This window comes from Amblyomma maculatum, chromosome 1 (assembly GCF_055883805.1).
Source record: "Amblyomma maculatum isolate TAMU_Amacu chromosome 1, ASM5588380v1, whole genome shotgun sequence".
Lineage (NCBI taxonomy): Eukaryota > Metazoa > Arthropoda > Arachnida > Ixodida > Ixodidae > Amblyomma > Amblyomma maculatum.
The window spans coordinates 221148285-221172697 of record NC_139344.1 but is presented as its reverse complement, the minus strand read 5'-3'; the positions used below and the strand labels follow the sequence as shown (position 1 = coordinate 221172697).

Below are 24413 nucleotides of genomic sequence, written 5' to 3'. Positions count from 1 at the left end.
GAACAGAACGACTGCCGCGCTTCGCTGATTACCAACACGGCACCGGCAATGTTAATTGAGTTGTAGAACTTTTCACAGTCTCACATGTCACTGACGAACCCATCGCCAGCCGTAATCTAAACTGTAAAAATTGCTGAGAACTTTTTCCGCAGTAACAGAGAGGGTCTCCTCAAAAATTCAATCAGCACTGCACAACTGCAGGCCCGGATAAAAGATAGCATTTCATTGGTACCTTGCTTCCCAGCCTGCCAAGATGTTGTAAAAGAGATTGTGAGTGTTTTCGTGAAAGTACGGATCCAGATTTTTGTCCGAGATGAAGCCTCCAAAATATCTCCAGTGACTAGTTGTAAATACGGTAGCAAAAGCGTAGGCATGCGGGTCGCTGCAGCTCAGATTCGGTGACAGTATGAATTCGTAATTTCATGTTTTATTAATTTGAAACATTTGTGAAAGTTGTGGTTTGCAAATATGCATACAATTAATATTTTGCCTGTCGCCTGAATGAATCTGTAAATTGTTCAAAATTTCTGGTAACTGCTTGCATTTTTTAAAGATATTCTCGTGCATATCTGAAGCTTATAATCATCGAAATTAAAATTGGATTGTAGCGTGTGTGAAGAATGTTTCTACGAAAATTATTTGCTTCCACTTCGTTTTCTTATCTTTTCATTTCGTTAAGGTTTCTCAGCATCTTCCAATTGTCTAACAGTGTTTTTCTGTGCATTTATTTTTATTTGAAAATGTGTGTTTTCAATTAATGTGCCTGAGCCAGTCTTAGGACCGTTTTCAAAGCGACCAGTGCTGTGTCAGTAAAATCAAAGATGCTACTTGGTTCCAATGTGCAACAGTGTTTATCGCTACATTTCTTCAGTATTTGGAACTGTGTATTTTGTATGCGCCACATCTTACGACCTTTAAAGCAAACCAGTATTGTGACAATAAAATAAGACCCTATTTTGCCTGAGTCATTTTGCCGATCAATTGATTTTGCGAAGAAATAAAAGCCACTTTTTTCACCTACACTGCCTCTGATTAGCAGCTGTAGGAACACTGCTTCATCGTTTTCTTACAGATGTGATTTGAAAATGAAAGCATACAACAATCGACGCTTTTGCTTATAGGTTAGCCAGAAGCGATCGATGTTAGAATTCGCCGGTTTGCCGCTCACGCGCAAAGATGCAGAAGATTTCTGAAGGGGTCATTGGCTCTCATTCAGGGTCATCTATCTGTCACCCAACACAGATGACACCATAATTGCCTGCTCAGTTTATTTCCCGTTCTTGATGATTCAGAGTACCCGAGCACGATGCCGAGTGCAAACATTTCTTGCCGTTTTGAGCATGTCTTCTCCTTCCTTCTTTGTTATTGCGAACAATATGTGCCGCTAAAACCAAACATAACATTTTCAAATCGATTAGTAGTTACCTGTACAAAGCAGATTTAAAAGAACGCTTTAAAAGGCAGCACAAAAAGCCCCCACCATTCACTATCATTGACCCTTCCGCGGCGCCCCTCGAGCGCAGGCAGGTTCAGCGTGCCGTGCGCAGCGCTCCCGCCGGTGGGAGAGTGAAATCAGAGGAGAATTGAGGAGGAAAGCAGCCGAAGGGAGGAGAGTTTCGCTACTTTCCAGATAGAGGGGCTTTAGCAGTCGCATGCGATCAGAGAGCGACCGATGTTCACACTTGCAAATGCGACTTGCGAGTTGCTTTCCACATTGTGTCTTCCTTGACTGTTCACCACATAGAGTAAAGCTAACTTATGTTCACATCAGCTGAGCCGCTGATTAGTTTAGCGGTTTGTGACCAGCAGTCACGCGGCTGGAAATTGAGCAGTGCCTGAACGGCCCGCAGCAGTCGCTTTTCGACCGATGCGACCGTTTATGACTGTCGCTTTTCGTCCAAAACGGTCGCGCAACCGCTGCGAGTCGCAAGTGTGAACGGGCCTTACACGTGCGCGGCGCGACGGCCGAACGCAACTCTTCACCTGCGTCCAGCAGGGTAGTAGTAGTAATAATTTTATTGAAACCAAAGAGTTTGAGGCATGCATGCCCCTGGACTCCACCAGAGTAGATGTCAATGACGAGCGGCACGTGGCTAATGCGCTGGTGTTCGGCGACATGTTGAGGTTTGACAAGCTCCACCAGCAATCACCCTCCCCAAGCCTGAATAACATGTAACTGTTGTGCCCGGGCACATTGTGTGCACTGTGGCATGTATGACGACGATCAGAAAATTGCCATATCCAAAGTAAAGCTCAGTTGTATAGCTTTGGATTCGCTTTGCCTTCATGCCATCCCGCAGCTGCCATTGGCTGCCCTGATGAAGTTTCACGTTTGTGATATGTATATTGTGAACATCATGCATATTTACATATTTTTCACATCACATTCAGGTTGCAATAAAGAAATGCCACCCTGGAAACCACCTATTTTATGTATAGTAATGACCATTAATGAGGTGACTGAACTTTGTTGCTTTCATGTGTACTGCCAAACCCAATGAATTGCATTGAGCTTGTGCATAATAATTACTTGTTGATAAAATGGACAGGTTCTGGCAATGCAGACAAACTTGATAGCATCTATTAATTCTTCTACAAACTAGTTTACCTGGATGTGCCTTCAAAAAGGGAAGTGCAGTGAGATGCATTGCCTAACTGTCAACTTTTGCGACTGTTGGAGTGCTAACCAAGTCTGATAAGGTGACTGTTCTCATTTTTGTTTTTGCAGGTTTGTGACCCGATTGCATCCTCTTTGTTGTGGACTACAAGGCACGTGTGAATTGGGAAGTGCTTCATTCCTCAGTGTTCAAAAGCTATGTCGGACCAGCAGGCAAACCCTCCTACCGAAGGGACCTCAACTGGTCCAGAGGCTGCAAATTCTGGTGACTCTGAGGCAATTTCGGACATTCAAAATTACTTGGCATCATTCAACAAGGAGATACAAGGTGACGGGGCATCTTCAGCCACTGTTGCTGGTGGCGACGTAACTATCACGAGTGCAGAGACTGACACAGTTGAAACAGAGCCTTCAGCCACTACAGCTGACGGCACCACTACTTTTTACGTCACCCAAACTGCTGATGGGTTTCAGTATGCGACGTCAGCGCAGGTATGCCTAAGAAACTGTTTTTCATTGCAGTTGCCTTTCTGAGTGCATGTTGTGAAGTTCTGTAGCTGGTGTGATAGGGCTAGTTGTTTACTTCTGAAAAACGTGCTATATTGGATGGTTGATGCATGGTTCATTGCTTTTGATTGAAACGTGTCCACCAATCTTCCTGCGCAAGAGCATAAGCACCAAATTTCGCTTGCTTTGTTCTTAATAACGATATGTAAGAACATGAATAATCATGTAGCTTCTGCCTACAAGTGCTAAGTAATTTGTAGTTGAATTTTATGGTCTGAAGTTTCGGTTTCGATAGCCGAGAAATGGCTATGACATAGTGTAGTAGGTCACGTGACAAATGAAAAAAACTGCAATATAATTGTTGCTTCTTCACTTGCAATTCCTGTCCTCGAGGCAGAGTGTCTTTAGCGTTGTGATGAATTAAAACAACGAAGAAGCAATTATATCACAGTTTTTGCACCCTCCACGTGACCCAAACTCCGCTTTGACGGCACGGCCATTGCTGTCGCTCAGTTAAACCGAAACTGGTGAGGAAATAAAATTCATTATGAATTAACAGATGCATTGAATATCTACTCTCACCACATTGTTTTCTGCACATCAGGGTTGTAGTGAGACGTGTATATCCTCCCCCCCCCCCCCCCCACCTCTTTTTTTTTTTTTCCTTTTGTTTCCCCTTCACCTGAGATGACCCCGTCAGCCTCACCTAATGTTGCCATATACCACTGGTGCCACTCTTTCTGTATGATTATGTCTGTGGTAGGTGATGTGCTTTGAGCACATTGTGTTGTAGTGCTGTATGCATGACGTTGCCACAAGGTCCGTAACAGGAAGTTTTACAGCAGGAACTATGTACAGACATCCTCAGTGGTTGCTGACTTATAGCTTGGCTTGCACAATTGCTTGACTACCCTCTACATGTAGCTCAGATTGCTCCATTGTTCACTGCGTCCAGTGGATGGCGTTGGCATCACTTGTGATCAGGGGATAACCCAAAACAGCAAACTTGTTGAAGTAGCAGTATTACCTGCACGCAGTGGTGATGCTTCATACTATATTCATGGCACAACTCAGAACACAAGTGGCCTCGCTGTGCTAAAGCAACGGAGGATGCTCCTCTGCATGTAATATTGAATAATTATAAAGAATGCCCATGGTAGAAGTCTTACAATGGGTGGAAATTGGAAAGCATGCTGTGAAGAGAGAGGTTAAAGCAGAAGTGAAACAGGCTGAGATTTTGTAAAAGCTGACATATTTGCTAAACTTCACTGAATTTGTGGTTTATGCAACAAACTGGAAAAGACTGTGTGGTGCTTAACAGTGTAAATAAACCAAGTCCATTCAGCTTTGTCCTGCATACAGAAACATGGATTCCTTTTAGGTTTGAGATGTTGGAATTTTACTGCAAGAGATGCTGAATAGAATTGCACCATACAAGCACTTAGACAAGCTGCTAGTAATAAATTTTTTCATGTTGACCTGTAAGGTGCTACTACATTATCTTAATGCAGGCCCACCAGTTTGATGGCACTACGGCCTACTACGCACCTGCCCAAGCCACTTTTTACACCACTGATGGTGAGCAGGCTACAGACGGGGCTGCTACAGTAACGGGCCCTGGACAACTGGAAACCATACAGGGCTATGCCACAACTGCTGATGGCAAGGCTTTCCCAGCCACAACTACCACTAGTGGGGGCTTGCAGCAGATTGTTCTGGCTGTTGGCAAGGGCCAAGGCACAGAATCACGTGAGATCGCAGTCACCATTCCAGATTCCATGGGGGATCAGGTGAGTAGATTAACCTTGGAAAAACTATTGTTATTTTTGACTGTATTAAAGCTGATCTGCAAGTTTACTGTGCAGATGTTATGTCGAAGGGCAAAAATTTAAAGCTGGTGTGGCCTTTCCAACCCCGCATATTAAACCTCGCCTTCCATTTTCCTGTTCCAATAACATCTGAGTATCAGGGGTGGAAGCACTGCTCCAATTGTTCCATTCTGCTTCAAACTGCTTTGCCTACTCCATCCAGCTCCAAAATGCAATATTTCTCCAAAACTGTTCCAAACTGGCTGTCTTGATTTTCTGCCATTCAATTTAGCAGAACCCAGCGCCAGGGGCAAAGATATAACACATCTTGCACTGGGCTTAATACAAATGAAATTTTTTAAGGGAAGGAAGCACGGAGCATAATAAATATTTGTTCACGAGTAAATTTAGTATTAGCCACAGGCGATTAGAGATAGTTAATTGCAAAAAAATAAATGCACTATGCACATGACGTAGCACCTTCTTCCAGCCTTTTGAATTGCCAGTGGAGAGAGTAGCGAGTAGCAAATGAAGCAGATAGCATAAACTACCGCGAGCCATTAGGAAACTTGTCGGCCCAAAGAAAATACACGAGTCTTTGTAGTGCTTTTACTATGAAAACAAGCCAATACTTCAACATCGAGCTCGTTTGTCCCTGAGAAGCATGTCAGGCCTACGTCAGACAAAATCATACTTGAAGCGTTATGGGTTGGAACTCCAAAGCTGTCAGTCACTAGGAAGCTTCTCAAGAGTGTTAGAAAGGCATATGGCCTACTGCCAAGATATTAAAAATGAGCCCCAGCATTGCTCAAGCAAAGACTGATAAACTATTGGCAGGAGGCAGTGAAGTAAAGCTGAATGATGATATACCCTTCAATGACATTGGCTATGTCCCAAAGCTGCTCCAAAATGCTCGAGCTGCTTCCACCCCTGCAGACCTTCTCCATGTTTCCAAATATGGCGATCGAGGTGGCGCTGCAGTCATCTGTGATCCTACAGTAGGCAAAAAGTATGAAAGCAGCACTAGTGCCAAGCTTATCAAGCCAAGTTATTGTGTTCTGAAGGCGCCTTTTTGGCAGACCAAATAACCAATTCTCAAAAATTTATCAGATAAGGCCAGACATAGGATCAAAAAGGACCATGTAATACCCCATATTTGGGGACTTTGAGCTATATTCTAAATAAAATAGGTAGATATGCATGAGATACTGAGCGGAATTGTCATGCCCATTCATCTGGACTCCAGATTAGTATCACTGCTCAAGCACATGAAAATGGTAGGCTCAACATTTGAATCCATCAAGTCAAAATAAGTAAATGCATTAGGTCAGACTAGGTGTTCAGTTATATAGTGCACCAGCAAACGTTCCGTTTGCTGCTGGTCTGTTCCAAGTAGTTGCTAAGATCAGCCTGTGTTATATATTATATATATATATATATATATACACACAGTACAACCTCGTTAATTCGAAGTCATCGGGACCGCGAGAAATCTTCGAATTAAGCGGGTTTTCGAATTAACCGAACACACCAAGAAATAAGACTTAGGCAAAAAAATTCGTTGCAGGAACGTGTTACCTTTATTCGGCATATTTTGAATTACTACTGAAAGTAATCAGAGATGCTGGTTTGCCGCGTCCGGTAGTTTGCGGCTCCTAAGGTCATGCTCTCGAGTTGGTCAAATAGACGAAACATCTCTGAACTTCCACCGTGGCACTCAACAAAACTGCGGATAACGTTCAGCGATCTGATAACTTCACCAAGAGCAGGTGCTCGGGGAGGCTCGTCGGTGTCGTCATCGCTATCGTTGCTGTCATCGCGCATGTTCGTACCAGCAGTGATCTCTCTCCAAGTCAGAGTAGCCAGTCTGCTCTTCGCTCTCAATGTTGATATACTCGGCGAAGCCGACTGCGTCGAGCCGACTGCGACAACGTCGAGAGGGGCACGCCATGCCTTTTGGCCAACTCGGTCTTCGAACAAGCGCTCTTGCCTGCTTCCTGGATCAAGCAGAACTTCTGCTGCAGCGTTGAAGTCTTGTACTTTGGCATTTCTGCACTGCTACGGTCACAAAGCTAGCACTTCTGCACAGTCCCGCCCAAAAAAACAGCACAGTAGCCGACCCCTAACCACAGCGCACAACACAAAGAAATGGCGCAGGCGAGACCGGCACGGCGGTGGTGGTGGCGGCGTACTTGCAGCGTCGGAGGCACGGGGGAAGAGTGGGCGAAGCACACCAAGGGATGGAGTGGGGGCGAGGTCACGTGATAAAAACCGGTATGCCCGCCGTGTTGCAGTGAAGCACGTCTTCTCCTCTGCAGGCGCGTGTTTCGGCATGACCCTCCAACGCCGCTGGCCGCCGCAGCGGTCATGGCGCCATTTCAGTTTTACCCATTCTTCCATGGCTTTACCTGGTGTCATCTCCTGTCCCCATTTTAGACGAGTGCAGCCTCTATTATGCCTTCCAATCGCGGAGGTGTTTACTTCTTCTTTTTTCTTTTTTTTGCCGCTTGATGTGCGCCAAGCCGCCCAGGCGCAGCGGCGCGTAGTTCGAATTATCCGTAGCGGAACCGACTCGCATTTGAATTAACGGGCTTTTTTATTCACAGATCTCTATGGAGCTTGGCCGTACCAAGTAGTGTAGTTTGAATTATCCGAAAATTCGAATTATCGAGGTTTGAATTAACGAGCTTTCACTGTACATATAAAATTTTCATAAACTAAAAAAACCATAGAGCACAATAAATTTGCAAGTAAATTTAAAACAAGCCACAAGCAATTGGAGGGAAATAATCGCAGAAAAAATTCTCTGTGCACTTGATGTAGCACCTTCTTCCAGCTTTTTGAATTGCGGTGGTGAGAGAAGTGAGAACAGAGAGCAATGCAGTCACCGTGGGCTACTTTGAGCTGTTAGGAAATTGGTCCGACTACAAAGAGTCACTTGACTTCTAATGGTTCAGCTGTGAAAACAAGCACATACTTCACTATCGAGCCTCTGTTAGGAACAAGCGTGTCAAGTCATCCAACAAAAGCATACTTTAAGCATAAGGGGGTGACGCCACAAAGGTGCCAGTCAATAGAAGTGTTCTCAAGAGTTTTGAAAAGCCATACAAGGCCTATCGCCAACATAGTTAAATTAAGGAAGCATCAGCGTCATTCAGGTGAAATCATGAGGAGCCACTGGCAGAAGGCTATCAAGCAAAAGAATTTGAAGGAGGAAAAGGCTACCCTTCTGTGCCATCTATCCTCCCTGAAGGCACTACTGACTTGTGCCCAGGAATTTATTAGAACAGGCATAAGATCAGAAAGGATATGCACAAGAAAGCAAGAAGAAATGTGCTGCTCATTGATGCCAAACTAGGGGTGGTGCTTGAGCGCATGAAAGTGACAGACTCCACCTTTGAATCTTATCAAGTCAAAATAGTGACAGTCTTTTAGTCAAACTCATAGTTCTGGTGTAAAGTGTAGAAGCAAGCGTTCCATTTGCTGCTAGTCTGTTCTGCATTAAACAGAAAGGATATTTTGCTAGATAGGAATAGGAAATTGTATTTGTAGCATTTGACTTCAGAAACATACACCAAAACATAATTTGCATGCTCCAGAACTTTTTTTTATTGATCCAAAGCTGCTCTAGAATGGCTTTATTACTGCTCCCTGAGCTGCTCCAAAATGCTTGAGCCTGCTTCCACCCCTGCAGTCTCTACATGGATGCCCAAAACAAGTCCAGTTCTCGAGGATCACTAAGGTCACATATTATAGTGAAGGCTTCTCAGAAAAAAAAAAAGAGAATATACAAATAAAATCATTTTGCTGGAGAACTGTGTGACCACTGTCCACGGCGCGAATGCAAGAGTGCAGCCGACACCGCAAATAGCAAACGAGACGGGGATGATATGTCGTTGAGACATCAGCGACCAATGGTTGCCGAACCAGTAAGCTGCTTTCAAAAGAATTATTTTTTTAAATTCATTAAAAAAGTATCTACTGCACCGAATGAGCTCAAATTTCGAGGAATTATAGTTTCACATGTGTGGAGTGAAATGCAATGATCAGTTTATGCTCAAATATTAGCTGTCATGGCCCCATTACATGTAGTGCAGTACAAGAGAATTAAATAACATTTCTTACACATGTTTCAGAACCAAATTTTAGACAAATTAGTTGTGGCTTATCATTGCAGGTCCAGCACGAAAGCACAGAGGAACTGCTCAAAGCTGTCGAGCAACAAGGAAGGTCTACTGGAGATGCAGTGGTGCAGCAGTCGGAGCAGCCCACATTTGTTGCCATGCAGCCTGGTACATCTCATGATGGAGCTGATGAACAGCAGGTGAGGCATAGGATATGGCCCTGGATGGATTGCTTGCGGAACTAATGATTGTTTTTGGCACAGGTGATCCTGAACACAGGCAACTCCTACCAAACTGTTACTATTGTGCCATCAGACACAAACCCTGGGGAGGTGAGCTATGTGCTTATTGTATCCCAGCCGGATGAGAGCAAAGAGGACATCGTCAAAGCTGACATGGACATGTCAGTGTACGACTTCCACGAGGGTGGCGACAAGGCTGGTGCTGAGGTTGTACCTGAGGAGGCCTCCACACCAGAGCCTGTTGCCAAGATGCGCACCATCAAAATTGCGCCCAAAAAGAGCCAGACCGTGACGCAGGCACACATGTGCAATTATTGCAACTACACAAGTCCAAAACGATACTTACTTTCTCGTCATATGAAGAGCCATTCCGAAGAGCGGCCTCACAAGTGCTCAGTGTGTGAGCGTGGCTTCAAGACCTTGGCATCACTGCAAAACCATGTCAACACGCACACGGGCACTCGCCCACACCAGTGTAAAGAATGTGATGCGGCATTCACTACTTCTGGAGAGTTAGTGCGCCATGTGCGCTACCGGCACACCCACGAAAAGCCACATCGGTGCACAGAGTGTGACTACGCTTCAGTGGAGCTGAGCAAACTGAAACGGCACATGCGCTGTCACACTGGTGAACGGCCATACCAGTGTCCGCACTGTACGTATGCCTCGCCTGACACCTACAAGCTCAAGCGGCATCTGCGGATCCATACGGGGGAGAAGCCGTACGAGTGCGATGTGTGCCATGCTCGTTTCACCCAGTCAAACAGTTTGAAAGCGCACAAGCTCATTCACTCGGGTAACAAGCCCATCTTCCAATGCGAGCTGTGCCCAACTACTTGTGGCCGCAAGACAGATCTCCGAATCCACGTTCAAAAACTGCATACCAGTGACAAGCCTCTCAAGTGCAAGCGGTGTGGGAAATCCTTTCCCGACCGCTACACATACAAGGTACTCCTTGCCTTGAATGGCTTCTCTTGTAGAAAGCGGAGTTCTTTAGAGAAAAGTGTGCTCCCACTATCCTGCTATTTGAAAATGTACAACGCTGTTGGATGTAATGTGCAATGGCTACTGCTTTATGCTTGTCTTAGCTGCACTTCCTATTTGTAATCAATTTCATTTTGTTGACTTCTGTTTCAAGTATGCATGTAGCATGACAGCAAGCTCAGCTTTGTGGAGAAGGAAGCATGATGCAAGGCCAGCCTTTCTCATACCTTCTGTCTTGATCTACACTAGTCATGTTTTTCTTATGTTTCCTCAACTACAGAGGGATCCCTTGTAGTTTACCATTCATCACTGTTCACTGCTTTGAGCTTTGGCACTTTGTATTCTCTTGCTTTCTAAACCGGGTACTGCAGCGAAAACTTTTTAAAGTTCCTAGAAATAGTGTGCTCGAAATAGAAAAAAAAAAAGTGTACAAACTCTCAGCCATGGTAGGGGTAATTTACTGTGAAACTTTTCTAACTACGGTAAAACCTGTTAGTGAACACAGTTGTAAAATAAGTTTTATATATCCGAAATTTGTAATATGAAATTTCATCAGACATGCGCAACAGCAGTGCAATTTAACCAGTGAAGGATGGCTTTCTCTGGAAAAGGTCTCATCAGAAATGAGATCTTTCCCAAAGTTCTAGCTCTGTTTTGAAGGTGCTTATAGTGACTTCAGAGGGCACAAAAAAAGTGAGAGCCAGTTAGTTTGGCTTTCCTGCGCAGCACCACCAGGGCACAAGGATGCAGTTCAAGGGCCATCTAGGGCGATTTCCTTGCATTACAGCTGTGCAGGATGGAAAAATCGAGGAAAAGTTGGAATTGGTTGCATAACTAGAAAAGCTTTATGCTAAATTATATCTGCCTTGGCTGACAGTATGTTAATCTTTAGATTTCTTAAAGTGTTTGCTGAAATACCCGGTATTGTTGCACTATTTTGTTATCTGTTCTTCTGCAGTAGTTTCTGTTGCATGTTCTTTTTGGCTTTTTACTTTTTGTACTATGCCTGGCATTTTGTAACTAACAGCTGTGTTCTGACATGTGCCTGTGGCACACTGGAAGAATCACTGGCGTTCGCCTTTAATAGCACTGTTACAAGGCAATGTCATTGTCATTGAATTCATGAATATTGAATGAGTTCACCTTTCATTTTAGACCGTATACTCATGTTTCACCTTTGACTTGTAGCGGAATGGGGCTCTCATAAAGGGGCATTTTCGAGACAAAGTATTTTTTTTTTTTTTTTTTTTCAACATTTTGTAGTGAACCTTTTAATTGCAGCTATCGGGAATTGGCGGTCATCTTGAAGAGCCACAACTCTCAGTATCTGTTGTGTAGCAGACAGTCTCACCAGTGTTGTGACCAAGAGACTTAGTGTACTAAGTCTTTGTCAACATATACCGACCAGCCTAACGCTCTACTTTGCTAAAGAATCGTCGATATTGAACTAACCACTCAGACACAGCAGCTGCACCTGCTCATATTCTGCTCACTCGCAATGTCTCTAGCCACACCTTTTAAGCAGCATGTTTTGCTTTCTGAATGCTCATCCCTATGTCTGCACTGTCTAGCTTCCCTATGCCTGCTTCATTGTTTGCACTGGGTACATTCATGCTTGCCTTCGGTAATTTTTTTCACCTGTGCTGGATAGATAGCTTTAAAAATATTCTCTTAACACGAATAAAGCCGTGCTGTGTGCTAACAACTTAAAGGGACACTGCAGCACTTTTTGGAAAAATCGGGCTTTCAACAGAAACCAACAGTTTTTTCATGCTGCGAACTGCAATATCAGGTTGGAATTAGGCAGAAAAGAGCAGAAATAGCCCTTTTTTTTTTTTTCAGCAGGAATAGGCAACCTGCGTAACGGGGCTTACCGCGAGTCGAGGCCGCCTGTGATTGGCCAAGACTTCACATGACGTTTTGAGGACCGGGGAAGCTGCCGATTTGGCTCCATCGTTGCACTGCGTGCTGATTGCAGCTCTCTGCACCTGTGTGAAAGTCATTATGGCACATCAGTTCCACTCGAATGACCATCGGGTTTCTCACCGCATGTATCCGTACCAGATGCGCCCACAAACCATGCAGCAATTTCGTTATGGGGAGCGAAAGTTTTGCATGAAAACTTGCTATGGTATAGAGTAAGGCATTTCGAAAAGTAGTGTGTCATTATTAGCAGAAACTACATGGCCCCTCAGTGAAACCTCGATGCGCATATTCCTGGGAAGGAAGGACAGCGAACAGTGCACTAGTTGACTACCTCCGTCTCAGGCGTCCCGCCCGAAAAATCATGGTTGTGCAAAAGGGCCCAAGGCATGGTGTATCAGATCCTGCTTTGAGTGCCAGGTGTTGTACCTTGGGGAAGGTACTTATGTAAAGGGGGAAGCAGTACAAAGCTGCCACCTGACAAATGAACAGTAAGCAAAGCGCAGTTGTCAAGCAGTACGATGCATGCAAGCCATTGACGGAGCTATTGTTCCAGTTGAAGTCAAACCCACGCCGAATACTGCTTGAGTCATGGGACATTTAGCAGACTTAGTAGAACCTTTCCCTTTTATCGTATGCTCACAATATAAGTTTAGTGAATTGGCGGCTGTTGTATGAGCCAAGCTGCAGCTCCACTGCACCCATACCTTTATGAGAAAATCATGTTCTGAAATGTGTTTTCTTACAAGAGCCTCGTCGGTTTCATTTCTAATTTAATTTGCATTCCTAAACAAGACAGGACTATGTAAAATGACGAGGCAGCAATGGGTGCAAAATCACGAGGCCCAAGTAACATTGCTTGGACGCATCGTACCAAACCTCGCTCAGTGCACTACATATTTGGATGCGCCCATACTCAGCTGAGCGGTACGCCTCAGCTGAGTATGGTATGATCTTTTAATAACGCTCCCGTAGGTGTTCCACGAGCATGTCAGGCACGTGCCATGTGGGATAGGGTCTCGCAAAGTTGTCACAGCCTAGCTGCGATGCAACCTCTTTGTTCGCAAATGATCTTCAGCGCGTGCAGCTGGAGAGTTGTGCAATATTTAGCACAATAGCCGTTGCGCGTACCTTTGTGCAAGAAAACAAGAAATGCAAGTAGAACCACGCACCGATGTTGTCTGCCCGTCTCATCCCGAGTTTGCACTCCGTGATCAGATCGCAATCGAAGCGTAATGCTACGGTTCACATACAGATGAGATCTGAATCGTTAGAAAGTAATGGAATTACAATCAGACGTACAAGTCCTTACCTTCCTTTTCCCCCTTTAAGGGTTGACGCGACCTTTGAAAACAGAAAAATCTCGAAACAGTCGACTTTTGGAAGATTATATATTCCGGTAGTATATCTTATAAACTACCCTTTCTGTAATTATCAATGCCCAGCTCGTCGTAGAAATACTGGAAATTAATTAAATAACACTGCAGAGCAGCACGCAAGCACCAAAAATTCCCAAACTTCATGCGCGCGCCATTCTTCTCCCATCGAACCGAGCGCTGCCATCTTGGCCTTATTTTATTTGTTAATTCTTGCGCCGTCTTTTGCCACCCTCAGTGGTGGCGAAGGCGGCGCAGTCGAGGTAGGCGAGGCATGGCTTGCTTTCGATTGGGAGCCTAGCAGCGGCTTTCGAGTTTCCCGCGCTCGAATTTAATGCTGCGATTGGGCAAAACGTGAGGGATGACTGCAATTGGCTGCTGCGCCCGCTGACGCGTTGGTCTCCACCGGCTACCTCCCTGCGTGCTGGTGTAAGGTTTACTCGATTTTGCTGCACTGGGTACATTCGACTATCAGTCCCGACTGTCCAGAACTACTTGCTGACAGCTGTGCGGCGTTGGATTTTCCTCGGGCGGCCCAGAAGCTCCGCCCACTAGTAAAGCTCCTGGGCCGGCGGCCATTTTGAGCTAGACCCCGAGCTCGTGAGTACTTTTCGTGTTCCTACATGCGATATTGTGCACTAAACAATGACACAATCTCTCTAAACATCTGTAAGAGGTTTGAATGTTGCGTCTTCGCTTTTAGTCTTGAATTTCACTACACACGGAAGAATCCAGAGTCCCAAGCACGCATTGCTTTTTCGTGCAGCCCAGAAGTTCACCTGTTTCGCGATCTTTTCAGCGTGCAGTCTCTGAAAGCGTCGCAAGCGAACTGCTTTGTGCTCAAGCAGCTAACGTTTGTTACAAAAGCTTTTGCAAACAATTTCTTCTGCTTTCGAGTGCAGTGAGCGAGGCTTTTGGAAAAAGTGAGCAGCAACGGCAAGAAAACCCTGCCAAACTGAGGTTTGCAAAATGCTTCCATTCAGGCATGTTACACTCCGTTCGCAAAGAGCACCGATTGATTCGTGCCTCTGTTATCTATCTTTAGTATTACACGTACGCCAAAAAATAATGTGCGCTCATGATCACTACGAAAGAACTGAGTCATGGTGACTGATCATCGTCTGTTAAGAGCGGTAAGAGCAAACGGAGGGAGCTCGCAAGATCATGTGACCATCACGCTGCTTCCTGTCAGAGCAGAAGCCGAGACCTGTCAGCAAGTAGTCCGAGACTGGAAAATCGAATGTACTCACTTTGTGCACTAGTTCTGGCAGGATCCAAGAAGGTGCCGAGAGCGTGCAGCTAGTTAGGTGCAGCGCGACACTAGCACCGCTGTCGCTGCACTCGGCAACCGGCCAGTTTAGAGATTCAGTGAGCTCACGCTGAACTAGGCCTGCACCCTTGCAAAAGAAATAGCAAGTTGCAGGGTTCACGCGCTGCACTGGAAAAATGATTACGAAGGTGCTGCACTTTAACTAGTTCAGTCGAATCGAGTAAGCCTGTTAACTTCATTGGCCATAAAAAATGCAGGTGGGGGGCAGGGCCCCCCTCATGGCCTATCGGGTCCTTCCTCACAAATGATGTGCCAGACCTTGGAGGGCCAGCCTCCGACCTGTTAGTGGGTACATTCGATTTTCCAGTCTCTTGACTACTTGCCGACAGGTCTCGACTTCTACTCTGACAGGAAGCAGCATGTGGTCACATGACTTTGCAAGCTCCTTCCAATGTTTGCTTTCAGCAGACGGTGCCACCAGTCATGTCACCACGATTCAGTTCTTTCGCAGTGACGCCATGCATTGCATTCGAAAGCAGATGAAAGCGTTTCAAAAGCCGTTTACAATAAGTGTTAGCTTCTTCAGTACACAGCGGTTCGCTTGCGGCGCTTTTAGACCTGCGCGCTGAAAAGATTGCGAAATAGCTGAAGAACTTGACAGCGCGAAAAAACAATCTGTGTGCGGGGCTCTGGACGCTTCCGTCTGTGCAGAAAGTCTGTACAAGAAAGCGAGATGCAAAGCTGGAGCTTGTGTCATTATTTAGTGCACAATATTGTATGCAGGAACAAGAAAAGTGCTCAGAAAGCGCCTGGAGTCTAACTCAAAATGGCTGGCGGCCCGAAAGCTTTACTGGTGGGAGGGGATTTTGAGCTGCCCGAGGAAAATTGAACGGCGGACAGCTGTCAGCAAGCAGTCCCCGACAGTCCGGGACTGATAATCGAATGTACCCAGTGGCACTGGTGGTCGTGAGTCGATCCTGTAGCGATGAGCTCGACATGAACTGCTCCGGCTCTTTGCTCTCATTGTTGGCTATCTTTGTTCATGCGTTCTGTTCGCCTTTCTCCGTATTTATGATCTCTCGTCGTGCCCTCCGAACAGTTTCATGCAATGGGTTAAACGTTGCGTGGTCGCTCACGATGCCTCTAGATGCGGCTTTCAGTGTACGCCGTCAGCGAAGGCCGTCCTCATGGCAAGGCGCGCTGCCGCCGACTGCAGCGTCCTAGCATTGTTACAGCGGAACTTAGAAAATAAGGAAATTAAAAAAAAAACTGTCTTGCCCCGCGATACCTATCCAGAAATTACCACAATGAATTTCACAGTGCCAATACATTCCATAAATTCTACAGGCCTGAACCCATGTGACCCATATGATATACTCCTCTAACTTGAGAACTAGCGTGCACAGCTTTATGAAACTTAATAGTTGCTCAAATGTTCATGCTATGAGCCTGTCCTAAAAATTTCATTGAGATATCTTGACAAACGAAAAGGTTAGCGTTCTCTCAACCTTCCAGGGCCGTTTCACTTTTTTGCCCAGTGTGGCTGCTTAAATTCATTCAGATATCTCAAGAAATAAAAAAGTTGGTGTTCAAAGGTGGCCTCCCCCCCTTAACAAACGCGATTCTTTGGAATTGTAATTCACATGACTCTTTAATGCGAGGAAATAAAGAAATTTCGTCATGGTTGAGCCATGCCTTTTTGAAAAACCCTACAGAATTTGCATTACGAATAAACTGCACGTAGTCACAGTAATGAAAATGTTTATAGAGTAGCATGTTTCCCTTGGCTGGCTTGAATTAATCTTTCTTCTCAGCAGCGTCCCATTGCACCGTGAGCTTTTGACATTGTGAGAAATGATGGAAGACAACATCGTCGCGGCCACAGCTGCTCATGCATCCAAACACATGCAGAGCAGTGTTGTATCGGGCGCACAAGATTAAGTTGACATGTTTTGTATGTCCACAACGTGCGCAAGGCAAGCACCAGCGCGCGCCAAAAGCTCCCTCGGGTGGCTTTGAAGGCCTCCGGCTCCTCAAAGTGACATCACAACGGATGCAAAAGCGAGCTTTCCCTCTCTGCTTTCCTCCTCTGTAGCAGTCGCGCGGGGCGCAAAAGATTTGAATTAAACGTTTTCAGTTGGCAATTGCGTTGATGTTTTATGTATAATTGAAAAAATAGCCTCACTGATGTTATCAACATCTACTTCAAAAATCTTGAGTATTAGCACATTTGAAAACTGCCTCAGTGTCCCTTTAATGTTCCAAACACTTTGAACACAGTGCTAACATTTTTTAGTTAACTTCTTTTGTCATATAGTAACGCAACTGCAGGCCAAATGACACTGAATACGAAATGACAGTAATCGTGAATCTTAAAAGTGTAGCAGGGTTCATTGAAGTGAGAGAAAATGTGCAGGTGATATGTTGTGTGTTGTGGTAGCAGTGGTGATTTGTTTTGCATACAGGTGCATGTAAAAAGCCATGAAGGAGAGAAGTGCTTCAAGTGTGACCTGTGCCCGTATGCTTCTATCTCACAACGCCATCTCGAGTCACACATGCTGATCCATACGGACCAGAAGCCGTTCCGTTGTGATGAATGTGACCAGGCCTTCCGCCAGAAGCAGTTGCTGAAAAGGCACAAAAATCTTTATCATGATCCTAACTACGTGCCTCCCATACCCAAGGAGAAGACACATGAATGTCCCGAGTGCTCCAAGGCGTTTCGGCACAAGGTAAGGTACAGCATGTGCAGGTTTCTCATGTTGAAATAGATGCTCGACTTATTCCGATAAACTTTTTAATTAGCCCCCTAACCAGCAATATTATAATGTTTGTTATATGCTGACTTAAAGTTTATTACTAACGTTGTCATAATGAGGGGAGTGAAGTCTTTTTCAAGATGGTGGTGCCTGTAGAAAATAGCATCATTACTCAAGTGGCACAAAATTTCTTTATACGAATTGTCCACATTAAAAAGAACAGTATACAGTCAAGCCTCGGTATAACGAATCTCAGTGTAACAAAATTCGCGATGTAAAACTTTTTTTTTTTTTTTGCAGTGTCTGCCCTGTTGAAAACCTTGTGTTTTTTTTCTCCGCTATTTTACGAAGTAATTTTATGTCTCACTTTGAATTTAACAAAGTCCTTGTTCATCGCATGCATGTATCAGCAGTGACCTTGACAATGGGATGAGAACTAAAACTTTAGCCGAGACACACCGCATTTTGCATTTGACATCAGTTTGAGAGGAGTGAGTGTTAAATAGGCAAAAAGTAGTAGACTCCTTTTTTTTTTTTTTTTTTTTTTTAATGAAAGTTGTCTATCCTTGTATCCTTCAGTTATCAAAGAAAGCATGGGGTCAGCTGTGATTGACGCGGGCTTTTAGTATTGTTTGCTTCAAAAGCCAAAAGGCATTTGCTGCTACACACGTTCCAATGATTTCATGGCAGCGGCCCAACACAATCGCTGCATGATGAAGGGAAGGAAGGCACTATGCAACCGTACTAGCCCACTCCTGTCAAAGTTGCTGGCAGTCTGCCAAGTGTCCAAGTGTTCCCTCCACCTCCCCAGTCACACTGCAACTGGAGCTAGCCTACACCATGACACTGTGAAGTTTTCCCTGCGCGGAATCTTGGCGCCTTGCCCAGAGATACACTGGACTGCGACGGTGGTGGTACGCAACAGAGGGACGCGCTAACAACTAGCGGTTTTTTCTCTTTTTTTTTTTTTCCAATTTATTGGCAGCGAAAATAGGAGGCAAGTTCATTAGGTAAATATGGTACGGGTACCTGAGGGCTGAACAAAAGATCGCGGCGCAAAGATAGCCCCGCCGGTGTAGATAATGCGCTCGCTCTTTGCTCACACGAATGTGTTCGCGTCCGTTTGCTATCACCCGTTATTCTTCTGATGTACAAAACAACATCCGATACCAGTGTTTGAGCTGTTATTGCTAGAATTTTATGCTTATTCCCTGAATTCGTAATTTACAAGTTCCCATCTACTAGCAGTGTTCCACTAACCAGTTGACTTATTTGGGCAGCTAGAACAAGGGAACCTCGATGTAACGAAATTCGCAATTGACGAAATTTTCGGCTGCAAGTAGGACTTCGTTATATTGAGGTTTGACTGTATTTACAATTAGTACACCTTTAAAACAGAAAGAAGCACTTTTGTATTTCGTTTCTGGTTTCAGTTTACAGAATAGGTTTACATTTTACTAGATACAGGTCGTTCTGCCTATTCCTAAACGGATGCACCCGGAACACCGCGCTGGAAGATGGGCTGACCGTGCACATCAATTCGAGAAATGCTTCAGCAGGCGTCCGGATGTCATGTATACGGACGCCTCTTACCGCCTCTCGAAGTCAGCAGCGTTGGCGGTAGCTCTCGCCCCTCATCGCAGCTAGTACACAGCCTACAGCATTCGCAATGCACAAACCGTCACCGTAGCAGAGGAGATTGCCATTGGGCTTGCGCTAGCCAACCCTAATACGAGAATAGTCACCAGTGACTCTCAACAGTCTATCCAGAACTATGATGCTGGCCATATCTCTTTCCGTGCGTTACACATTTTACTTTTTTTGTCTCTCCCCCCCCCCCCCCCCCCCCCCCCCCCCCCTCTTCCACCTCTCGCTTACTCCTTTGGGCTCCAGCTCAAGAGTAGCTCAATGGAAACGCCCAGGCGCACACTCTTGCCCGGGATCTCAGCTGCTGAGCCGAGCCACAACAGATAGCTCACATGTGCAAACACTGCTCAACTCCGGCCACTCTCATACACATAGTGTAGTAGTCCACACTACAACACAGACAACACCTCAGAGACGTGGGAGTCTCTCCTGTGTACTTCTGAGCCAGCAGACCAACACCAGCTTAACCAACATGTGGTAGAGGCTGTGACACCCCAAGGAATCCCCGCTGATCTCCTATAAGCCATCGCAACCAGCCATCAGACTGGTCTCCTGCTTTTGGGCGAAATAAAGAGATTGCCACTGCCATTTCCGCTGATAAGCCGCCACGCCGTAGTTGGAGGTCAGGAAAAATAGGGTGGGTGCCTAAATGTATTATAGGACATCGTTAATGGCTCCCATTTGCCAGTTCCCCTTGCTGTTGCTCCTTCACGTACGTGCACTTTTCTCTAAAATAGGGTAAACACTTAAGCCACGTTATTGCGTCCACTCTTAAGGTGAAGCTTAAGCGTCCTAATGTTTTACAGAAACATTTTATGTTTACACAGAGGAAAATATATTGTTTCACAAGAATTCGACTTTTAAATGGGGTGTCTGTTCGTATAACATGTCTGCTTATTTCATGGTACATTTAAGTAAGTGAAGAAAGGTATTTATGTTTCTGTAAGCGTTTTTGAGCCTTTTGCAGGAACGTTTTTTTTTTTTTTTTTTTTTTTTTTTTTTTTTTTTTTTTTTTATCAGACCTGCCGTGTTGACTTGCCTGAGAATCTGCGTCTCCATTTTCAGCAGTGATGAATTGCTGAGGTAGCTGGCAGCTATGAGCAGGCAGAATATCTGATTAATAATTTATTGCATTTATTACAGCTTTCACTGCTTACTCTCAGATTAATAATCACAACTGACCTCACAGCAGTAATGACAGAGACCAGTTGGTTTGCCAGATGGCACGAGCTGACTCCCAACTGAAAGCTAGCTAGAGCCAGTTAATTCCACTTCATCACCAACTGGAACCCACTGAGTCCAAGCTCAATTGCAGCTTGTAGGAATCTGGAACTAGTTAATGAGTACTAGCTCGGACCAGCTGAAACCCAACTAAAACCAGTTAGAACCATCTAAAACCATTTAAATTTTTTTTTTTTTTCCCCGTCTATTACGGCGAGTACAAAGTTTGGTACTTTGACTGGTGATCTATGTGGCGTGGTTTTGGATTAGCTTTTAAAAGCATTTGACATTGCAATACATAAGCTGTAATTTTAATCATGGGAAATCACCAAACCACGAGCACTGCTTTTCGTTACGGATGAAATTGTTCAGTCACCTGACATCTTCTTCCACTGTGAAGCTCTGCTTAAAAGGAAAAGAGCCAAGTCTGTGCTCTTTTTTATATTTTTTTTTAATTTTTTATTGTTCTTCGAGCCTTGGCATGATATAACTGGAAACAACACGCCAGGGGTGCCAGTGCTGAAGTCGGGGCTGGCCATATGTTATTAAATTCTGCCTCTGCTCGCCTGAGTAAATGCGGAGAATAGCTTGTGGTTGTTCTCTTGAGTATGTAGTGGTGTGAAAAACAAAAATGGCATGCATAGTATGTCATCTTTACATGTTATGGGCAGAAGTGCCTTGTATCTACGCCCTTGCATAATGGTTTGTGGCAGAACGGAATTTTTAGCTATGCTAGACTTTTGTGAACACCTGATTTTGTGATAGGTTCAGGAGTACCTTCAGAATACCAGTTCTATTTATAACATTCTGTGCACTCAATGTGTGATATGTTTATCATAACTTATGCCCACCTCGGAGCATTGCATACCATCTGCCAGCTGTTGAGTGTGTGTTCAGTGTTGAAGTGGAGTCAGTGTGTGAACCTCACTGGTTGTATGCTTGTGCAGGGCAATCTAATCCGGCACTTAGCCATACATGACCCAGAGGCAACAGCTGCTGAGCGGGCAGAAGCCATGCGCATCGGTGAACCCAAGGGTCCTGGGGAAGAGCCAGATGGGGAAGAAGACGACTACCTGATGGAGGATGATGAAGATGAAGACATGGATGACATGGGCATGGAGGATGGGATGGTCAATGAAGGCCAGCAGGTATGCTCTCCACTAACTGTTCTTACTGGATTCTGCGCTCTTTGAGTTATGCCGTCTTTCTGGCATGGGGACTACCAGACATTCCGCGTTGTAGTGGTGGAGTGGTTAGGGCACTCTGCTTCTGTGCCCAAGGATGCGAGATCGAATCCTGGCCGAGGCAGCTGCTTTTCAATGAAGCCGAAAAGCACAGCGCCTGTGTGCTGTGTGATATCAGTTCACGTTAAAGAACCCCAGGTGGTTGATATTTCCGGAGCCCTTCACTATGCTGTTTCCTGTAGCCTGAGTTGCTTTGAGACGTTGAACCCCACAAGAAAAAAATAATAATAATAAAGAAGCTTATATTAAAAAATATTGGGAAGCTTAGTGGCAACATGATACATACAGTTAACAGTAGTTCTTATTATTAAAACTGCAGCTGTCATTTCTCAGTGCATAGGGGATACTTGTTTAAGCACCTTGTTATTCTAGCACGGTGCTAGGCTTGGTTGTCTTGGAAGGTATCACTTTACTTATGTGCAGTTTGTAGGAACTCTGTCTATAATGTTGTTATTTGCTGTACTAACCATTGCCAAACAAAAAAGCAGAAGCTTTAGAACGAGGCGCCATACCCACTGAAGTTTGGTTTGAGTATAAGGGCACATTTTATTTTGATGTGCTTTCTTTTAGGCCTTAGCACTACTAGTGTATGCATGCCTAAACTAGAGGCAGGTTCTGTTAGCTAGTAGTCCCTGTAAAATCACTGAGCATGTGCTATATATTTGCGTATAATGAAGCACCTTTTACACCCGAGCCAACATGGTTTTTGACATGGCTGTTCCTGTGCTGCACAGTTTGCTCAGTTTATTCATCATGTTGCCCTTTTAATTGGCCAACAACTAGTAATGGATTCTGTGTTCTTAGGCTTTTCATATGGCATTTGGTACTGTTCCACATGATCTTCTTCTGCTAAAACTACGGTGTTATAATTTGGATAAGGACGTTATTGCTTGGAATTCTCGTTAGTTGCCACGAAGGAAACAATGTGTCACGCTGAATGGCACCTCTTGTATTCATGCTACATCTGGCATACCACAGTGTTCCATGTTAAGCCCACTCTTTTTGCTCTATATCAATGACGTGAGATCCAGTATTTGTTCATCATTTCACATGTTTGCAGATGACTGCATCATGTACAGGGTTATCGAAAACAATAGCGATTTTATATTCTAGCAGACCAATTTGAACACGATAGCGGCTTGGCGTCCACATAGGGAAACGGCGCTGAATGTTAAAAATTGCATACAGGGGACTTTCGCAAGTAAGAAGGCTCATCAACCTACTTTATACATAGTGAACAATGTTGTTCTTGATAAAGCGACAGAGATTAATTACTGGGGGCTATATTTGACAGTAGACTTATAGTGGACCAGACATGTCAATTGCATTGCAAATAAAGCAGTATCTATTCTTGGCTTTATAAGGAGCAAATTCAAGAAGTTTTGAAAATTTAAAAAAAATGTGACCTAAAAAAGAAGCTGTGTGATCAGCGCTTGAATATGCCTGTGTTTGCTGGGACCCATATGCATAGGAAGGTATCAGTATCCTGGAAAACTTCAAAATAAGGCAGCTTGGTTTTTAATTGGTAATTATGACAGGTGCATAAGCATGATAAAACTAAACGATTCCTCGGGTGCCCTGATTTAGAGGATCAGCGAACACATGTTCGTCTCGTTTTTTTTTTTTCATAGCATTTTCATTGCCAAACTGGTATAGAAAGAGGGGAGTATTTAAAACTGCCCATATATGTGTCAAAGAGAAAAGGCCACAGCCGCAGGGTTCAAGAGTATTTGCTCAAAACTAAGGATTTTTGGCATTCGTTTTTTATGCGAACAATTCGTCAGTGGAATGATCTGTCGCTTGAAGTTGTTTCTCTCTCATCAAACGAAGCATTTTACCACTCCCTGAATGCTTGATTTTGCAATGTCTGTATGTATGCTTTCTCTTTTGTTTTATGTGTGTATCGTGTTCATTGTTCACACATGAGCAAAAGTAGAGAGACCACACAAATCGCTATGTTGCCTTTTTTTTCTTTCTTTTTTTTTTTTTTTTTTTATAGACCAGATTTTTTTAGCCCCTCCCGTGCGCGGCCATTTTCTTCCGATTGGCGCATCGCCACGTGGGTGCTTCCTTGGGGACTGCGGGCCGCGGTACAGCTACGGCAACGCCTGCTTGGTAGTCACGTTTAGCTAGCGTTCAGGTGCTAGAGAATATTGCCAAAAATATTTTCACTGCACGGTTGTGCTGGAGCAAGTTTATTTGCATTGTCGTAGAGTTAAAATCGACTCGTTATTAGTGGGATTTAGTTTGATGTTGACGTTAACTGTGTTGGTGCTCAGCACGCAGCCGCGCTATAATGCTACCAGCAGGCAAGGTTTGATGCACTTTATTTATAAACGCCGCCGCATTAGGATCGTTTCTTTTTTTTCATGGAACATCTAGTGCCTTTCAAACCGTAGTGCCTGCATGTCAAGCATGATACATTTTTTTAATCATGCACATACATTGTTGTACATGCCAAATGAAGAAACAGCAGCAAAGAAATGCTAGCTGGATCATGACAACTCAGTTCTCATGTGGTATGTGGAGTTTAGCGTCCAAAGTGGCATCGGCCATGAGGTACGCAGTAGTGAAGTGCCGCTGGAAGTTGAACGAATATCTGGGGATCTCCAACACTTGCTGACACCGCACCCTACACAAGTGCCTTCAGCTTCGTCTTCATCGAAGAGCAGCCATAGCTTCCATAATCGA

General features: G+C 44.6%; 1 protein-coding gene across 3 annotated transcripts in view; it reads left to right on the top strand.

The window, feature by feature from the left end:
• Window positions 1-24413, top strand: part of CTCF (transcriptional repressor CTCF) — a 63598-nt gene that overhangs the window by 9986 nt on the left and 29199 nt on the right. For all 3 annotated transcript variants that reach the window (XM_084590335.1, XM_084590336.1, XM_084590337.1), the window contains exons 2-7: window positions 2729-3109; window positions 4636-4914; window positions 9110-9256; window positions 9320-10246; window positions 17317-17583; window positions 21426-21626. In XM_084590335.1, coding sequence (XP_084446461.1) covers window positions 2816-3109; window positions 4636-4914; window positions 9110-9256; window positions 9320-10246; window positions 17317-17583; window positions 21426-21626 — 2115 coding nt within the window. In that variant the 5' untranslated portion in view covers window positions 2729-2815. The remainder of the gene's footprint in view (window positions 1-2728; window positions 3110-4635; window positions 4915-9109; window positions 9257-9319; window positions 10247-17316; window positions 17584-21425; window positions 21627-24413) is intronic.